This window comes from Argopecten irradians, chromosome 9 (assembly GCF_041381155.1).
Source record: "Argopecten irradians isolate NY chromosome 9, Ai_NY, whole genome shotgun sequence".
In the NCBI taxonomy this organism is placed as follows: Eukaryota; Metazoa; Mollusca; class Bivalvia; order Pectinida; family Pectinidae; genus Argopecten; species Argopecten irradians.
In genome coordinates, this window is record NC_091142.1 from 8192115 (window position 1) to 8207972 (window position 15858).

Genomic DNA, 15858 nt, shown 5'->3' on the forward strand with positions numbered 1-15858 from the left:
TCATCCCAAATTACATTATACATCACGTAACTTTTTTTTTCAATAATAGCGGGATTTGAAACCACAAGGTTGACACTGACATGGTGTTTATTGTACCTGGCCGATCACCAAGACGTACAAAGGCGTATTCAGGCGGAAGTAGACAATGCCGTAGGTATGATACTGAGTTACTGTGAACTCACTACTTTTCGCGACAACTTTGTTTCGCGTTTACCTAACTTTATTTACGGGGCAGTTTCATTTTGCAGTTAAAAGTAATATGGATCTATTTTAAATCGAATTTATACATTGTTTGTACTTTTTCGCGCCGGTGAATTTTTGCGATCACTGCTTGACCGCAAAATACGCGAAATTCAATCTCGCGCGAAAATAAGTTGGAGTTCAACGGATAGATATTAACACATATGCTGTGAATATTACAAAATGTTTACCTCTTGAAATTATACTAAAATTACTACTTTTACAACTGTATCAATTCTGAATGAATTTTCTAATCAAATTTTTAGAACGTCCAAAACCAGGAATCTATTAATTTCCATTTAAAAATGACTTAAAATTTATATTAATTTTCTCCGTCTGGAGGACAACTGTTTAGTACTTCAAATTCACCGTTAAAGATAACGTACATTAATATACAATGTATAAGATGGAGGATTCTAGAAAATGTTCATATGAAAATCACTTTAAATTCAAATACCTATGATGAGATGGCATATTCATAACATGAATCTAATCCTTACATTGTATCTTATTTGTATATTGGCATCTTACCCACGAGAAGGAAGCGGACGGAGGCCTAAGACACAGGACCGCGTCAACCTGCCCTACACCGAAGCCGTGATATACGAGGTGATGAGGATAGCTTCAGTAGTACCGTTTGGTGTGGCACACGCTGCCCGGGTGGATTCCTCAATATGTAAGTACAGTGTCCTATTTTGGATTTAGTTAATACGTTTCTTTAGTTTTATAGTATTGATATGTAAAACACTTCTGTATAGCGACCACATGCTTCATTAGACCACTTTATCTTGGTCAGAAATGATCGATTTCAACATGATGTAACCTCTTTGAAATAGAGACTACCGTCCTCTTTGTGTTGTCTTTATACCATATGAAATAGATTATTACTATCGCATGCTAGTCTTCATTAAACCGTTGATAAGAAATGGTGAAACATCTTCATCTGCAGTTCTTAATTGTAAAAAAATAAATCACAGTAAAATCCGTTGCTTTACATGATTTCATATACAAATCCTGACGGACCTGCAGTTAAAAAAAACATAGTCATAATTGCAACGACATATACTTGTCAAACTCTTCTGAAAATAACATGTAAGGTCAATAAACTTTATCAGCGATGGCCAAACCAACGTTGTTTATAATCACTTAAAACGACCTATAAATAAATATTATATTATTTCACTTCTGTACGTGCATGTGGTTAATTTATGATATACCAAAGGATAAAACAGTTGTAGTCGCGCCGGTTTTACTGCGTAAACAAAACTGTCTAGAACGAAATATTACATGGTTTTACTTTTTTCCAGGTGGTTATGACATTCCAAAGGACACAACTATCGTGATTAACCATTGGGCCCTACACAATGATCCAAAGCACTGGGATCAGCCTCAGGTATTCAACCCCGAGAGATTCCTGACTTCCGAAGGTAAGCTTGCTCCAACTCCTCAGAGTTGGCTCCCTTTCTCTGTCGGAAAGAGAGCATGTCTTGGAGAGCCTGCTGCAAAGCAAGAGCTTATGCTGATGATTCCGATGATTCTCCAAGAATTCAACCTCAAACTGCCACCAGGTGTCGCCGCTGACTACTCACCGGAAGCGTCTGGACTGACGGGATACATGGCAAATAAATATTTGATAACAGCCGAGAGAAGATCTGCATAAAGCTGAATAAAGAGATATTCGTCAATGTATAGGACCAATGGAATCCTATGAAGAAATCATCCAATTGTTTGTATAATAATTTTATTGTAAAATGAAAGATGGAACATATTACAAAATTTTCTATGTATACATGAAATAACATTGTTATAAGATATAAAAATTTGCTACATATGTACACTTAATATCATAACAAATAGAATGTGTTGAAATAACATCCGCATCTCTGCCGTTGGATGGTAAATTCTGCAAACATTTAACATTTGATTGTTCTTAAAGCATGGACTATGTAAACTTTTGATCCATAGTACATTGTAACTCGTTCAGCATTAAATATCTGAACTTACAACATTTATGTTTAGCTGTCTTTTGAATTAAATAAAATATTTATAGCACGAAAATATTCAATGAATAACAAAAATATTATGTACTTCAATAAATATGCATCTAAAAGATTTATATTCATTTAATATAAACAAAAACTTTAAAAAAGATGAACATCGTAAAAATAAATATTTCAGGTGCATGTATCCTTACAAGTGTATTACTTATAGTTTCAGTTTAACAACATTTTGACCCTAGATTACGCATATTTTGTAAAATTCAAACAACAATATGTAGGTATCTACTTTAGTAAAACTTTTGGGTAAAATAATACAAATGGATTGTAAAACATTACAATGAAAAACTACATTGTACTGCTCGTTCACTGACTTTGGTCTCTAATTAAACAACATTAGATCTAACAAGGTGCTGTGTACATTAAAGGAAACCCATATTAACATGTCCCTATCTGTAATCATTTATCAGTTCATAAATTTGATTGTAGCTGCAAATAAGACAAATTGATATACTTAAAATATGCGTTTTATGTCATTATTGTAACTAATGCATCTACGATCTTTCATGAGTATATTACGAACGAAGCTTTTATTTTTACGAGGCCTGGCGACCAAAATTTAAAAAAATTGAGACAAGTTTTATAAAATTTCATATAAAATGACTACAAAAAGATACTTTTTTATCACATCAGTGCAACAACCTCTACAGTTCTACATTTCAAAGAATATCAACGCCAAAATCTACTGCAAAATTCTGGTAGAGACAGCTTTTTTGTACCGCCGTCATGTCATTTTCCTTGCGTCACATTATTGCTGCCGTCATAATGTCACAATAAAATTTTGTTGGTCTTGCCAACGAAAATCTTTCTATTTTACATTGCACTAGTGCAAACTATCACACGGTATAAGTCACTGGATATCAGCCAGACCATGTGAACGAATAAAAGATCATTTCATAAATATGTCATCACAAATGAAAGTAAAGATAAAGTTTTATGGTTGTTTCGAAATATACGTGTTTGGAATTACATACTAAATGTAAGCATGCATATGGCTTTTTGTAATTATCTTCAAAATTGATTTATTCCCATAGATTGATATTAGATCAATAAGCTAACCATTCTGTTCAATATGCATCATCTTCATCGCCGTCTTTCATAATATCAACTGCATTTTGTGATAAATCATAGTCATTATCGTTGTCTTCTTCATCAAAATCATCGTAATCGTCATCGTCATCATCTGCATACTCATCGGCTTCAAAATCTTCCTGATCCTTCTCATCTTCATCGTCGTCGTCATAATCATTTTTAGTTCAATCGTCGTCGTCATCAGGATCAATTTCGTCAATTTTTTCATCATCATCGTAATTGTTTATCTCCATGGTTATATCGCATTCTGTAAATGGTCAACACGAAAGCAACATGTCATTGTAATGCAGAAGTATTTCAAACTTAAAAAAGTATCATATCGTGCATGTCGACGAAAAACATGTGTAAACAATAACCGTGACTGTCCTTCCTGTCTTCTGTTTTCATAAACAACACACGAGTAATGACTTTAGATGTTCCTTGTTTACCATGAAAGCAAACAAACACGAGAGATCATTATCTTACCTTGACCTTGGAAGGTGGCTGGACAGTCTGAAAGGCCAGTAGACTGGACACCAGGGGCCACTAATGTCCAGTGTATCACACTGCAGTCTGCCAATAGGCAGATCAAACTCTGACCATCCGGATAGAATTTTACCGTCTGAATCTAAAACCCAAGAGAGCACACATTCTCGCAATTGTACATGTACTTCATAATATATAAAATAAGTGTCAGACTTGTGTAGAAACAAAATGACGCGTTTTGTAAGCAAATATTAAGCTGATATTTATGTATATAATGATACAGTTTAAATAATCAATTACTTTTCTTTAATTTTTCGAGTGCTTTCCTGCTTTTTAAATGTCTTTTGATGTCTTTAATTATAGCATAATAATGTACATTACAAACATTGAGTCTTTGCTTTGAAATATCTTCTCTCAAAAACAGATAAATACTGTATTTGTTTTAAAGAGTAACGTCGCTAATGTGTGTAAAAACGATGTTAATTTCCGAAAGATCAAAATGCGGTAGTAATTGATCTTCAACTTGGAATGAAGCAACATCGTGCTACTATCACAGATCATACTGTAGTAAATGTATATATTTAGCGGTTATCTTATTTTAGTGGTTTTCACACAAGAAATGCTGTGCTTAAATATGGGTGCGCAAATTTGACTTTCTGTGTAACGTTTATATTAACAATGGTGATTGCGCGAATTCATCAGTGTGCTAACCTGTTCAATATCGCTATTGCGCTAAGTTTGATTGTGCCAAAATTAGTAAGTTTAAATGAAGCCTTTATCAAATAAAGCGTGCAGTATCAATCATCTGTGTGTTTACCTTATGGTCAAGTAAGCACGTCGCTAAACATGTCAGCGATTTTTTATCCCACATTCGTATTGAATTTTCATCTCCATTATTTGCCATAGAAATAAAGTATGGGCTTTTCTCGTTGTTTTCCACAAGTTGAGGCAGTTCCGTAAGTCCTTCTAATCTCTTTATCAGTTCACCTACAAAATACGATCACAAATATGTTCTTCGTTGGCATATTTTAAACATCTTGATCAAAATACCTGGCTTTTAAGCTAATAATGATTCAAATATTTTTTCTGTGATTTTATCGAGTTCTATTGATTGTATGCAAGACACACAATATACTAATATAAGTAACGTTAAAAACTTATTTTCGCGACATAACTTGCCGATATCATACTTCATGATTTTCTTCATTTCGCGATAGAAATTATAAGTTGGTTTACAATATGAACATCGAATGCGCCCAATAATAGCATCGTTCGTTTTCAAACTGTCAGTGACGCGGGAAGTGCCTAGAACTTAAATTTTGAATCAATACAATGAAACAAGAGGCCCATGGGCCTTAACGGTCATCTGACTCATGGCACAAAAAAACGAAGTCACAGTATAAAGTATTGGTTAACGATTAATATAAACAATACAAGGAACTCCTTAGTTGAATATGTAAGTTTCTGAAATAGGTAAATGTCATTTGTTGAACAAACTTGGTAGCCCTTCATCCATATATGGTTGTAACCCATTCAAGGATTAATATAAGGCGGAGTCAGATTTTAAAGCCAAATTTCAGCAAAGCTCCCATTTTGGACCTCCGTCGTACTATCCCCATGTGTCTTACCTCGGTCCTTTATAAAATGTGATTGTCCTTACTTTGAGTTCCCCCTTCTGAATCAATTAAAACCCCTATAGACCAATTTTCATTGAGATTGGAGACTGAAAACAGGAAGTGGGCAAGCAGCCATCTTGGAATACCAAAATCTTTACGAAAATGTTTGCATGTTGTTCAGCATCAATTAAAACCCCTATAGACCAATTTTCATTGAGATCGGAGACCGAAACCTGACAACAGGAAGTAGGCCAGCTAAAATTAAGAAAATTTGCCCTTTTGGGGCCCCACCTCTCAGCCCCTATGGGTCGGACCACGCTCATTTATATAAAATATAATTGTTTCCCCAATGATGTTTCACATCAAATATGGATAAACTTCATCCAAGGATGAAGAGAGTAGGTTTTTAAAGTAGAATTTCCCAAAGCTAAAATGAAGAAAATTTCCCCCATTTCGAGCCCCAAACCCTCAGGACCTAGGGGTCGGACCAGGCTCATTTATAAAATATATTTTGTGGCCCACCCGTCCCAATGATGTTTCACAGGCAATTTTATAAAATATTATGGATGAAATGTTCCATCACCAAATATGGATGAAATCCATCAAAGGATGAAGGAGGAGTAGGATTTTAAAGCTAATATTAAGAAAATTTGCCCATTTGGGGCACCATCCCTCAGCCCCTAGGGGCCGGACCAGGCTCATTTATACAAATTATGATTGTCCATCCCCAGTGATGTTTTCCACCAAATATAGATGAAATCCATTAAAGGATGAAGGAGGAGTAGGATTTTAAAGCTAAAATTAAGAAATTTGCCCTTTTGGGGGCCCCATCCCTCAGACCCTAGGAGTCGGACCAGGCTCATTTATATAAAACATGATTGTCCATCCCCAGTGATGTTTTCAACCAAATATAGATGAAATCCATCCAAGGATGAAGGAGGAGTAGGATTTTAAAGCTAAAATTAAGAAAATTTGCCCTTTTGGGGCCCCACCCCTAAGCCCCTAGGGGTCGAACCAGGCTCATTTATATAAAATAGGATTTTCCATCCCCAATCATGTTTTCACACCAAAATATGGATGAAATCCATCCAAGGATGAAGGAGGAGTAGGATTTTAAAGCTAAAATTAAGAAAATTTGCCCTTTGGGGGCCCCACCCGTCAGCCCCTAGGAGTCGGATCAGGCTCATTTATATAAAATATGATTGTCCTTCCCCAATGATGTTTTCAACCAAATATAGATGAAATCCATCCAAGGATGAAGGAGGAGTAGGATTTTAAAGCTAAAATTAAGAAAATTTGCCCTTTTGGAGCCCTACCCCTCAGACCCTAGGGGTCGCACCAGGCTTATTTATACAAGAGATCCCAGAGGGATCTTGGCGCCCACCAAAGAATGATCTATGTCTGACAAAGGAAAGAGGGATCTTTTCTCTGCTTTTCAAACTTTTACTACAACATATTACTACATATGAAATTTGAGAATGATTCTTTGAGTACTTTCTGAGATATGTAACTGTCACAAACTTCGATTATCAAAAAACAAGATGGCTACCGATCTGAACATGCAATATGCACAACTAAGATCCTAGAGGAACTTACATATAAAATTTTAGACAGATCATTTCAGTACTTTCTGAGAAAAAATGGTAACAATTTCAAATTAAGCTTCAACTATTAAAATCCAAGATGGCGGCCTGTCGGCCATATTGTTCACCTTTCTGTCCGAAAATGTGATATGCACAACTGGACCCCTAGGGGAACCTGCACATGCAATTTGACACAGATCCCTTCAGTACTTTCTGAGAAATAACAGTAACAAAATTCAATTGTCTCAAAATCAAAGCGTCTGTCGGCCTTCTTGTTCACCGATTGGTACCAAAATGCAATATGCATAAGCAGGGACCTAGCAGATCCCTTCAGGGTCAAAACCGCCTGTGCACTTGTTGTAGGGAATGTGAAATTTGAGACAGAATCCCTTCAGTACTTTTTGAGAAATAGCGGTAACAAACTTCAATTGTCAAAATCCAAGATGGCGGCCTGTCGGCCATCTTGTTGACCGATTGGTCCCAAAATGCAATATGCACAACTAGGGCCCTAGGGGAACCTACAGGTGAAATTTGAGAAGAATCCCTTCAGCACTTTCTGAGAAATAGCGGTAACAAACTTTAATTGTCAAAATCCAAGATGGCTGCCTGGCGGCCATTTTGTTGACCGATTGGTACCAAAATGCAATATGCACAACTAGGGCCCTAGGGGAACCTACATATGAAATTTGAGAAAGATCCCTTCAGTCCTTTCTGAGAAATAGCGGTAACAAGAATTGTTAACGGACGGAAGGACGGACGACGGACCACGGACGAAAAGCGATTTGAATAGCCCACCATCTGATGATGGTGGGCTAATAAAATATTATTGTCCTTGGCCAATGATGTTTCAAACAAAATTTGGTTGAAATTCGCTTAGCGGTTAAGGAGGAGTGGCGTTTTAAAGGAAAACGTGTACGCACGATGGACGGCGGACAGCGGACGACGACGGACAAATCACGATGACTATAGGTCATCCTGACCCTATGGGTCAGATGACCTAAAAAGCAAACAGAGCTTGAGTCAAAGGTATAAGTAATAAAAAATCACTATATATAACTACTATATACTATCCTTAAAAGATGCTCCACCGCTGACAAATGGTATTTTTTCACTATCAAAACAGGAGCAGACGATTTAGTATTTTTCTTCGGTTACAAAAGTTACGTACTTTACACCATTACCACCAATGAAAAGTTTGAGCTTCTAATTTTACTTCAAGGTATATATGGAATGAAGTACTGATTGCGCATGCACCAAATGCAAAATAAATTATTTTATGTTAGTTTTTGTGTTAATTAGGCAGATATATACACGATTACACACCAATTGTTGAATATCATTTATGCTCTGTCGGCGATGGAGCATCTTTAAAAGAGACACAATTTTAGTTCATCTAACTAAAATCTTACCATTATTGTGTCATACTGGTTTACCCTAGGCAATACACTCATGTCGAGTGAGATTTTATTACCTACCCATGCAATACAGCTTCGGAGCATCACTGCATCAACAAAATAACTATTTTCTAGGCAAACTTTTAATATTTTTTTCAAAAGCTAGGCTGTTTTTAAAATAAAACATGCAAACAAAGCAACAGGATTTACTTTACAATATCACGCAATTTTCATGTATTGATAATTGACTTGCAGTCGCGGAATTCTTCTATTTTTTTTAAATAGCGAAATATCATCAATGCAAAAATGAAATAAAACGTCGAGGTATGAGAGAAACATTTTGTAACCCTCGGGTAGAGTATCCAATACATTTATTCCCTAACTTTCATACAGAGAAAAAAATACGATTTGAAGCCTCGGATTTTACAACATTTTGAGACCTTCGGGTAGACTTTCAAGCCTCGGATTTTACAACCTTTTAACAATGCTCCAGATGATCCTTGAAGGAGTGGGTAAGTTTCTTTTTATCTTATTTCATGATGTTAGCGGTCATAATAAATGCATTAAATGATTACTAATATTGTCGGGGTAATTAGTGCACGTTCATGTCAGTTTTAGGGGTTATTGACAGATTTTAATGATTGTTCTACCCGCACTCTTAACAACTGGAGCACTGTAAAGAAAAATACTCTTTTAAGCCTCGGATTTTACAACATTTTGTGACCCTCGGGTGAAATATTCCAAACCTTCATAGAGAAAATTACTGTTTCAAGCCTAGGATTTTACAAACATTGTGTTATCCTCGAGTAGAATATTCCAAACCTTTAAATCTACATAAAAAGAGTCTTATAGTATCACTTGTGGAACCTACCCGTCCTGACGTTCCATACTCGGAGGATGCGGTCATTACTAGAGGTGACCAAACGATCGTCATCCAGAAGTATAGCATTATCCACGTCTAAATCCTGGTTGCTAAGGACGTCCTCTTTAGCATACTTCCGGTAGTATTCGTCGTCCAGGCACCAATGGGTCACCTTTCCTGGAAACATCACATGTTTGTGACAATCACAGACAGTTTCAACAGTCGACGTATACATTTGTTTTGTTATAAATGAACAAATATGACTACTTTGCACAACATTATAATCATATCACAGTTCTTAAGTCTATGGCATGAACTTATTCAGCCTTGAACTACTTTCCCCATCTGTATACTTACTCTATAGATTTCGCGGACGTAAAATTTTACAGATTTACTGTCTGGATCTTATTTGCGGGGGATTATTTCCGCGAATTATCTTTGTAGCCTTTTAAAGCATCATTCTTGTGATAGAATATATTATAAAATGTGAATCGATGATTTGATAATTTCACGAGTATCAAACTTCGCGAATTAGGATGGAGTCCGTGAATTTAGCGGCATTAAAACCCCCGGGAATATTATCAACAAAACGTAAACCTGACCACACCTTGCTGTAAGCTATACACTGCTACACAGCCGACGGTATTCATTTCGCCCTGGATGACGGGGTCTGGAAAACGTTTATAGGTATTAACGGCCAGATAGGAAACGTCTTGTGACAGGAAAGCTCCCCAGCTCTCCCTTATATCCAATGGTGCATGTATCAGGTTCACAGTTTTCCCAGTCTCTATATTGTATGTCTTAAAACCAGGTTTCCCTTGCGTAAGTGTCAAGATTTCTGGAAAAAATCAAATTTTTAGATTAAAAGTTTATTTATTATGGATTGTTTTCTTTTACAAAACACTGTTTCCTTGCTTTGTTCAGCGCTTTACAACTGTGTGGACTGTTCCATGTCTGCGGCCAAATGAATATGTCAGTATTAGTTTTATTATCTTCTTTTTAAACATGGAACTTATGAAGAGCAATCTATTTGTGTAAAACAAATTCTCCTTAATTCGACTTTTTCTTCCTTTTTGGCAAGTATGCACGGTTATGGTGTTTTTGTAGGATTTTTAAACAATTCTTTAATCGCTGAAGTAGGTTTTAGAAAACATGTATTATTTATATTGTTGTTGTCATACAAAATTTCATTATTTGAGTCAAATATTACTCTTTACATTCCTTTGCCCTGTAGAATTTCGCTATTCCAAACCCAGATATCAATAGAACCAGCAATACAATAGTAAAACGTTTATGTATCAATAGTACCTTTCCCATCCTTGATGATCTCCATTCTGCTATTGTAGGGGTTAAGTTTCCCTTCAAACACCCGTGTCACCGTCAGCGTGTTTAGATCCAAGATTTTGATCTTTCTCGTGTCGGTTGCTATGGCAACCTCAGTTTCACTGATACACAGCATGGCCCTTGGAAGTCCATCGTTCTAGATTAGGTAAATGAATAATTACTGTGCAGGTACTTATTTTAGCTGTTACATTATTTTCGGGGTTTTATGAGCAAACATTATGAGCCAAAATATAATGGGACTAATTTACGTACCACGTGATACCCGATACCTTGTGCGGGACTAATATCTCCAGTGGTAACTTTTTGTAATCTTGTAGTGAAGTTATCCGCTAAGGAACAGCCGTAGCTTCAACCAGCCAAGAAAATCAAGAGGCATCATTACAATCTAAAACTAGCTTCCTTTGATACAGAGTTCAGCCATAGTTCAGCCAAAGTAATAGTCCCGCTGTAATGACGTTAGCGCGGGATATCATCTTTTGACGTCATTCAATCGGCAATAGAAACAACAGTCACACAAACGCTATCGTGTATAAGGTGGTATGTTAATTAATCCCGGTCATTACGCAAACATTTCTGTGTGTTGTTTATAAGCCTATAAATTTGAAGACGCTATTACCCGAACTTAATCAATCTGAATGAAGTTACACTAAAATATGATGGCACTGGAATAAATACACTTACAGTATCTATCATGGGTATACGTTTATATTGTAATAACCGATGTTGCAGTTAGTCTCCCCAATATCTGTATCGACTGGTTATGCACTTACAAACATACCCAAAAAATATAACCAAATAATCAACTATTTTTCACGCATCTCTATGTATAGATACCATGTCTACTGAATTTGTAATATTTTACTGTGCGAGTTAAAACGTTTGTTGCAAAGAAATTTTCGTTGAAATAACAAATATAAAAAACAACGAAATTTGTTCGTTACAATACCGCAATAAAATTATAGACCACGAAAGAAAGAAAACTATAGACCACGAAAGAAATTACCAGCGAAAATCTTATGTTATATAGTATCAAAATTTTTAGTATGTAGATAATATAAACAGTTGTTTCGCAATAAACATAACGATTCGAACTACAAGACGGCAGACAGATAAACGTCTTTGTTCATTATTTTCTAATCAAATAATTTTTTAAGATACCCGGTTCAGAAGAACTAATTGACCAACTTTAGACACACCGCTTACCGATGGTATTGTTTCTATGTCAAAAACAGGAGCAGATAAATCAGTACTTTTCTTCATCACTAAAGTTACTTGATAAATCAGTACTTTTCTTCAGTCACTAATGTTACTTACTTTACACCATTACCACCATCGAAAATATTGAAATATTAAAATTGATTAATTCCGTCCCGACAAAAATTCATGGCACTTTGTCTTGTATGGAATGATTAAAAAGACACATATATACACGATTAAACATCAGTTATTGTTCAAATGATGAGTATCGGTTTTTCTCTGTTAGCGGTGGAGCATCTTTAAGATAATAATAGAGAATCTTACCACGACTCCACGACGGATGACCTTCCTTAACAATAGATCATATACCATGATGGCACCAAGTCTGTAGTTGTCGTTTTTCGTACGAACCGCCATGGCGATATACCGTGGGTTCAACAAGCCACAGAAGCAGCTGCGTAAAACAACAAACATCGTTATATTTACCATGACAGAACTACTATAAACGAACTTTCTTTCGCGGTTATCAAATTTTGCGATTTCCATTTCAAAATATTTTCGTGGGATTGAGTTTAGCAGATTTAAAATTGTCAATGAATGGTTATACCTATGAATATGATTATGCATTTGCGGAGATTACTTTTGCGAATTTACCTTGATCGTGAAATTCGCTAAAAAAATCGAATGCGAAAAGAGTTGATTTACAGTACGTGTAAATAGCATTATCATCATACAATAAAACTGTTTTCACGAAATATTTAGTTTGATTTATTTGATTTAAAAAATAAAAATCAAGCTGGATCTCTGTGAGGAAACAGCAAACTTTTGCGTCCCTCTGTAATTTTACTTTCATATTTTGATTAGGGTCTCAATTTTATGAATATTTCTTAATTTACAAAAATATTCTGACAATTCCACAACGGAAGGTAATGAAATACGTATATTAGATAAGGAAAGAAAGATAAACTTCCCTTTGGACCTGTTTTAGTGAAGGATTGGGTCAGAATGAATAGAAAATAAATATAAAATATTTTCATATCTTGTAGATGGCATAATGCTGCAGAAAAGTTAAATATTCTAAGTTCAAGTACTGACATCTAATGTGAAAATAAAACAAACCAATTCACGAAATTGATAGTGAAACGTGAGGCAAAGTTGGGTTGAAATTGCAAAGATCGAAGAATAATAGCCTTATACAGTGTACTAATGTGGTGTTGGATCAGGATAACGATAATTATAAGACGTTAAAGATGCTCCATCGCTGACAAATCGTATTTTTTCACTATCAAAAACAGGAGCAGACGATTAAGTATTTTTCTTCAGTTAAAACAGTTACTTACATTACACCATTACCACCATTGAAAAGTTTAAGCTTCTAATTTTACTTCAAGTTAAAAATATGAAAAATAATTAATTGCATCCCGAAAAAAATCCGTATCACTATATCCTATATGGAATGAAGTACTGATTGCGCATGCACCAAAGGCGAAATAAATTATTTTATATTATTTTTTTGTGTTTATTAGACATATATATACACAATTATTGTTCAAATGACGAATATCATTTATACACTGTCGGCGGTGGAGCATGTTTAATATAATGAACCAAACCATATAATTGACAATCAAACATACAGTTGAAAATCACTTGGAGATGACTGATGATACTATGATAGTACAGTAGAACAGACATAACGAACCTCAATGGACTAAAGAACATAAGCTATATAAGTATATTTCGTTAAAAACATACTACAAACGCCTTATACAAAAACGTGATGCGTTCTAACCATAAATTTGGTGCCTTATTACTGTACATAGTTGCTAATATCTGCGAGATTTTTAATTTTGCTAAAAAATATACGCATCTATCCAAATTCGTAAAATTTAACACCTCTTGAAATTGATCGAATTCGTAGTTTTACGTATTTTAGTCTCTCGTAAGAATAAAGTTTTTAATGGCAACCAAGATAATTCATGAAAATAAACCCCCGCGAATAAAAGTAAATCGCAAAACGCGAAATCTATTAAATATTTGTAACATAAATAAAGTCTTTTTACCTGACTGATATGCCGAGAGGTGTTTGGGAAGTTATCGCTTGTTTTTCTGGCCGTGTAACGTCCCAAACGCGTACGCCACTATCACCTTGACATACTGTTACTAGAATCTTCCATGACGCGCTGGCAATTCTGGCAATACTGGACCGATGAGGTAGGATGGCCTTTCTCTCCTCCGTGTCAAGGTCATATACGATAATGTCGTGAAGATTTGAGAAAAACATCTTTTTGCAGTCTGGAGTATATTGTAACCATTGTCCTATATCGGTTTTATTTCCTGAAAACAGAAATTGATAAAAAGTTTTATAAAACAAAATTGTATTTATATGACTGAACGAAGGGCAAAAGATTTAACATGTTTGCTGATTTTTTATTTTCAAAATTCAACAATCGACTTTGTTTCGTTATACACGTAAATCATTTTCCATTTACATTTTAATGATTTATTCTTAAACTTTAATAGTACGACTCATTCATAACTGCTTCCGATTTCTTTATCTTTTTAACTGGATCAGTTCATGAAAAAAATCCTGATTTTATTAAATTATCTTTATTCTTTCCCTCGTATTCAAAATATATATCAAATATCACCAGACTAGTACAATTAAAGTGAATAGTCGGGCAAAGAAAACCAGTCTAAATGCGTTCATTGGCCTTCCAAAAGTTCTCACATAATAATAGGACGGTCAAGTTCTGCTTAGTTTCCCAGTTCTGGCCATTAAAGTAAAGAAAAGTTGAAAGCATTGAAAGCGAGGCTGCGTGGAAATGTAACCACAGACATAGTGAGCCGGGAGGACGTTTTAGAATTCCCATACTTTAAACTGATTATTTTTTTGTACGCAGACAGATTTTGACGAGAGATTTTATTTTTCTATTTCATAAGAAATAATACTGGATACATTCACACCATTTTACCAACTTCAGCCATCCTTGCCCGACTGTTCACTTTAAGATTTACAGCTGATTTCTGTCGAGGTTAGGATGATAAAGATAAGATAACAATCTCACAATAAATTAAAATTACAGCAAAATTAAAGACGCTGACGAATGGTATTTTCTCTATGAAAATCATGAACAGAAGAATGAGTTTTTTTCTTCAGTTACCAAAGTTACTTACTTTATACCATTACCATCATTAAAACCTTTGAGCTTCTTATCTTACTTCAATATAAAAGTATTAAAAATACTTAATTGTGTTCCGAAAACAAATGCACGGCACTATACCTTATATAGAATAAATTATTGATTGCAAATGTACCAAAAGCAAAAAAAAATAATTTATATTACTTTTGTGTTAATTAGACATATATACATTGTATATACACCATTAAACACCAATTATTGTTCAAATGATGGATATCATTTATGCTCTGTCGGCGGTGGAGCATCTTTAATATAACCGCTAAAATAATTATATGTCGTGTTATCTGTGATTTATTTTTAATTACTTTTAATAACCCTCGTCTGCTGTAGTGTTTCCGTACTATAGAAGTGGAAATCCTCATCCGACATGCAAGATGCGACGAAGCTTTTCTCGTCGGGAGAGACACAGACAAAATTCACGGACAATCTCGTTTCATCACGTGATCCCTTTGAGGGTGGTTTGTATACATCAATCCAATTGGAGAATTGTTCTTTCTCAAGGTCGAGCAAGGCGACCTTGAATAATTCTTTTTCTACCACTATGACCAACCGGCCTGACCCTGTTCAAAAGATATATTTAAACTTAATTCTGGTTCAATAAATCCATGCATACCATGAATGATATTCAAATGAAAATTCGGAAAATATCAAATTGCTACCATAATTGCAATTTCCAAAATCAAAACACTACGACCAACCTCTGTAAAATATAGATAGATCTATTACAAGATTTCGTAAGTGGAATCCAGTGCTCTTTAAAGTTGTATTTCTTGCAATTTTCACCATCACAAACTGTCATAAAACA

The 15858-nt window shown here is 35.1% G+C and overlaps 2 protein-coding genes across 2 annotated transcripts in view; one reads left to right on the top strand and one right to left on the bottom strand.

Moving 5' to 3' along the window:
* Positions 1-2757, top strand: part of LOC138331383 (uncharacterized) — a 28286-nt gene extending 25529 nt beyond the window's left edge. The window contains exons 19-21 of the mRNA XM_069278960.1: positions 50-154; positions 782-916; positions 1548-2757. Of these exons, the coding sequence (XP_069135061.1) occupies positions 50-154; positions 782-916; positions 1548-1900 (593 nt within the window). The 3' untranslated portion in view covers positions 1901-2757. The remainder of the gene's footprint in view (positions 1-49; positions 155-781; positions 917-1547) is intronic.
* Positions 2758-2815: 58 nt separating this feature from the next.
* Positions 2816-15858, bottom strand: part of LOC138331312 (NACHT domain- and WD repeat-containing protein 1-like) — a 38559-nt gene continuing 25516 nt past the window's right edge. The window contains exons 19-27 of the mRNA XM_069278838.1: positions 15359-15613; positions 13914-14187; positions 12175-12304; positions 10618-10789; positions 9917-10147; positions 9319-9486; positions 4672-4841; positions 3855-3996; positions 2816-3636 (exon numbers count right to left, since the gene is read on the bottom strand). Of these exons, the coding sequence (XP_069134939.1) occupies positions 3554-3636; positions 3855-3996; positions 4672-4841; positions 9319-9486; positions 9917-10147; positions 10618-10789; positions 12175-12304; positions 13914-14187; positions 15359-15613 (1625 nt within the window). The 3' untranslated portion in view covers positions 2816-3553. The remainder of the gene's footprint in view (positions 3637-3854; positions 3997-4671; positions 4842-9318; positions 9487-9916; positions 10148-10617; positions 10790-12174; positions 12305-13913; positions 14188-15358; positions 15614-15858) is intronic.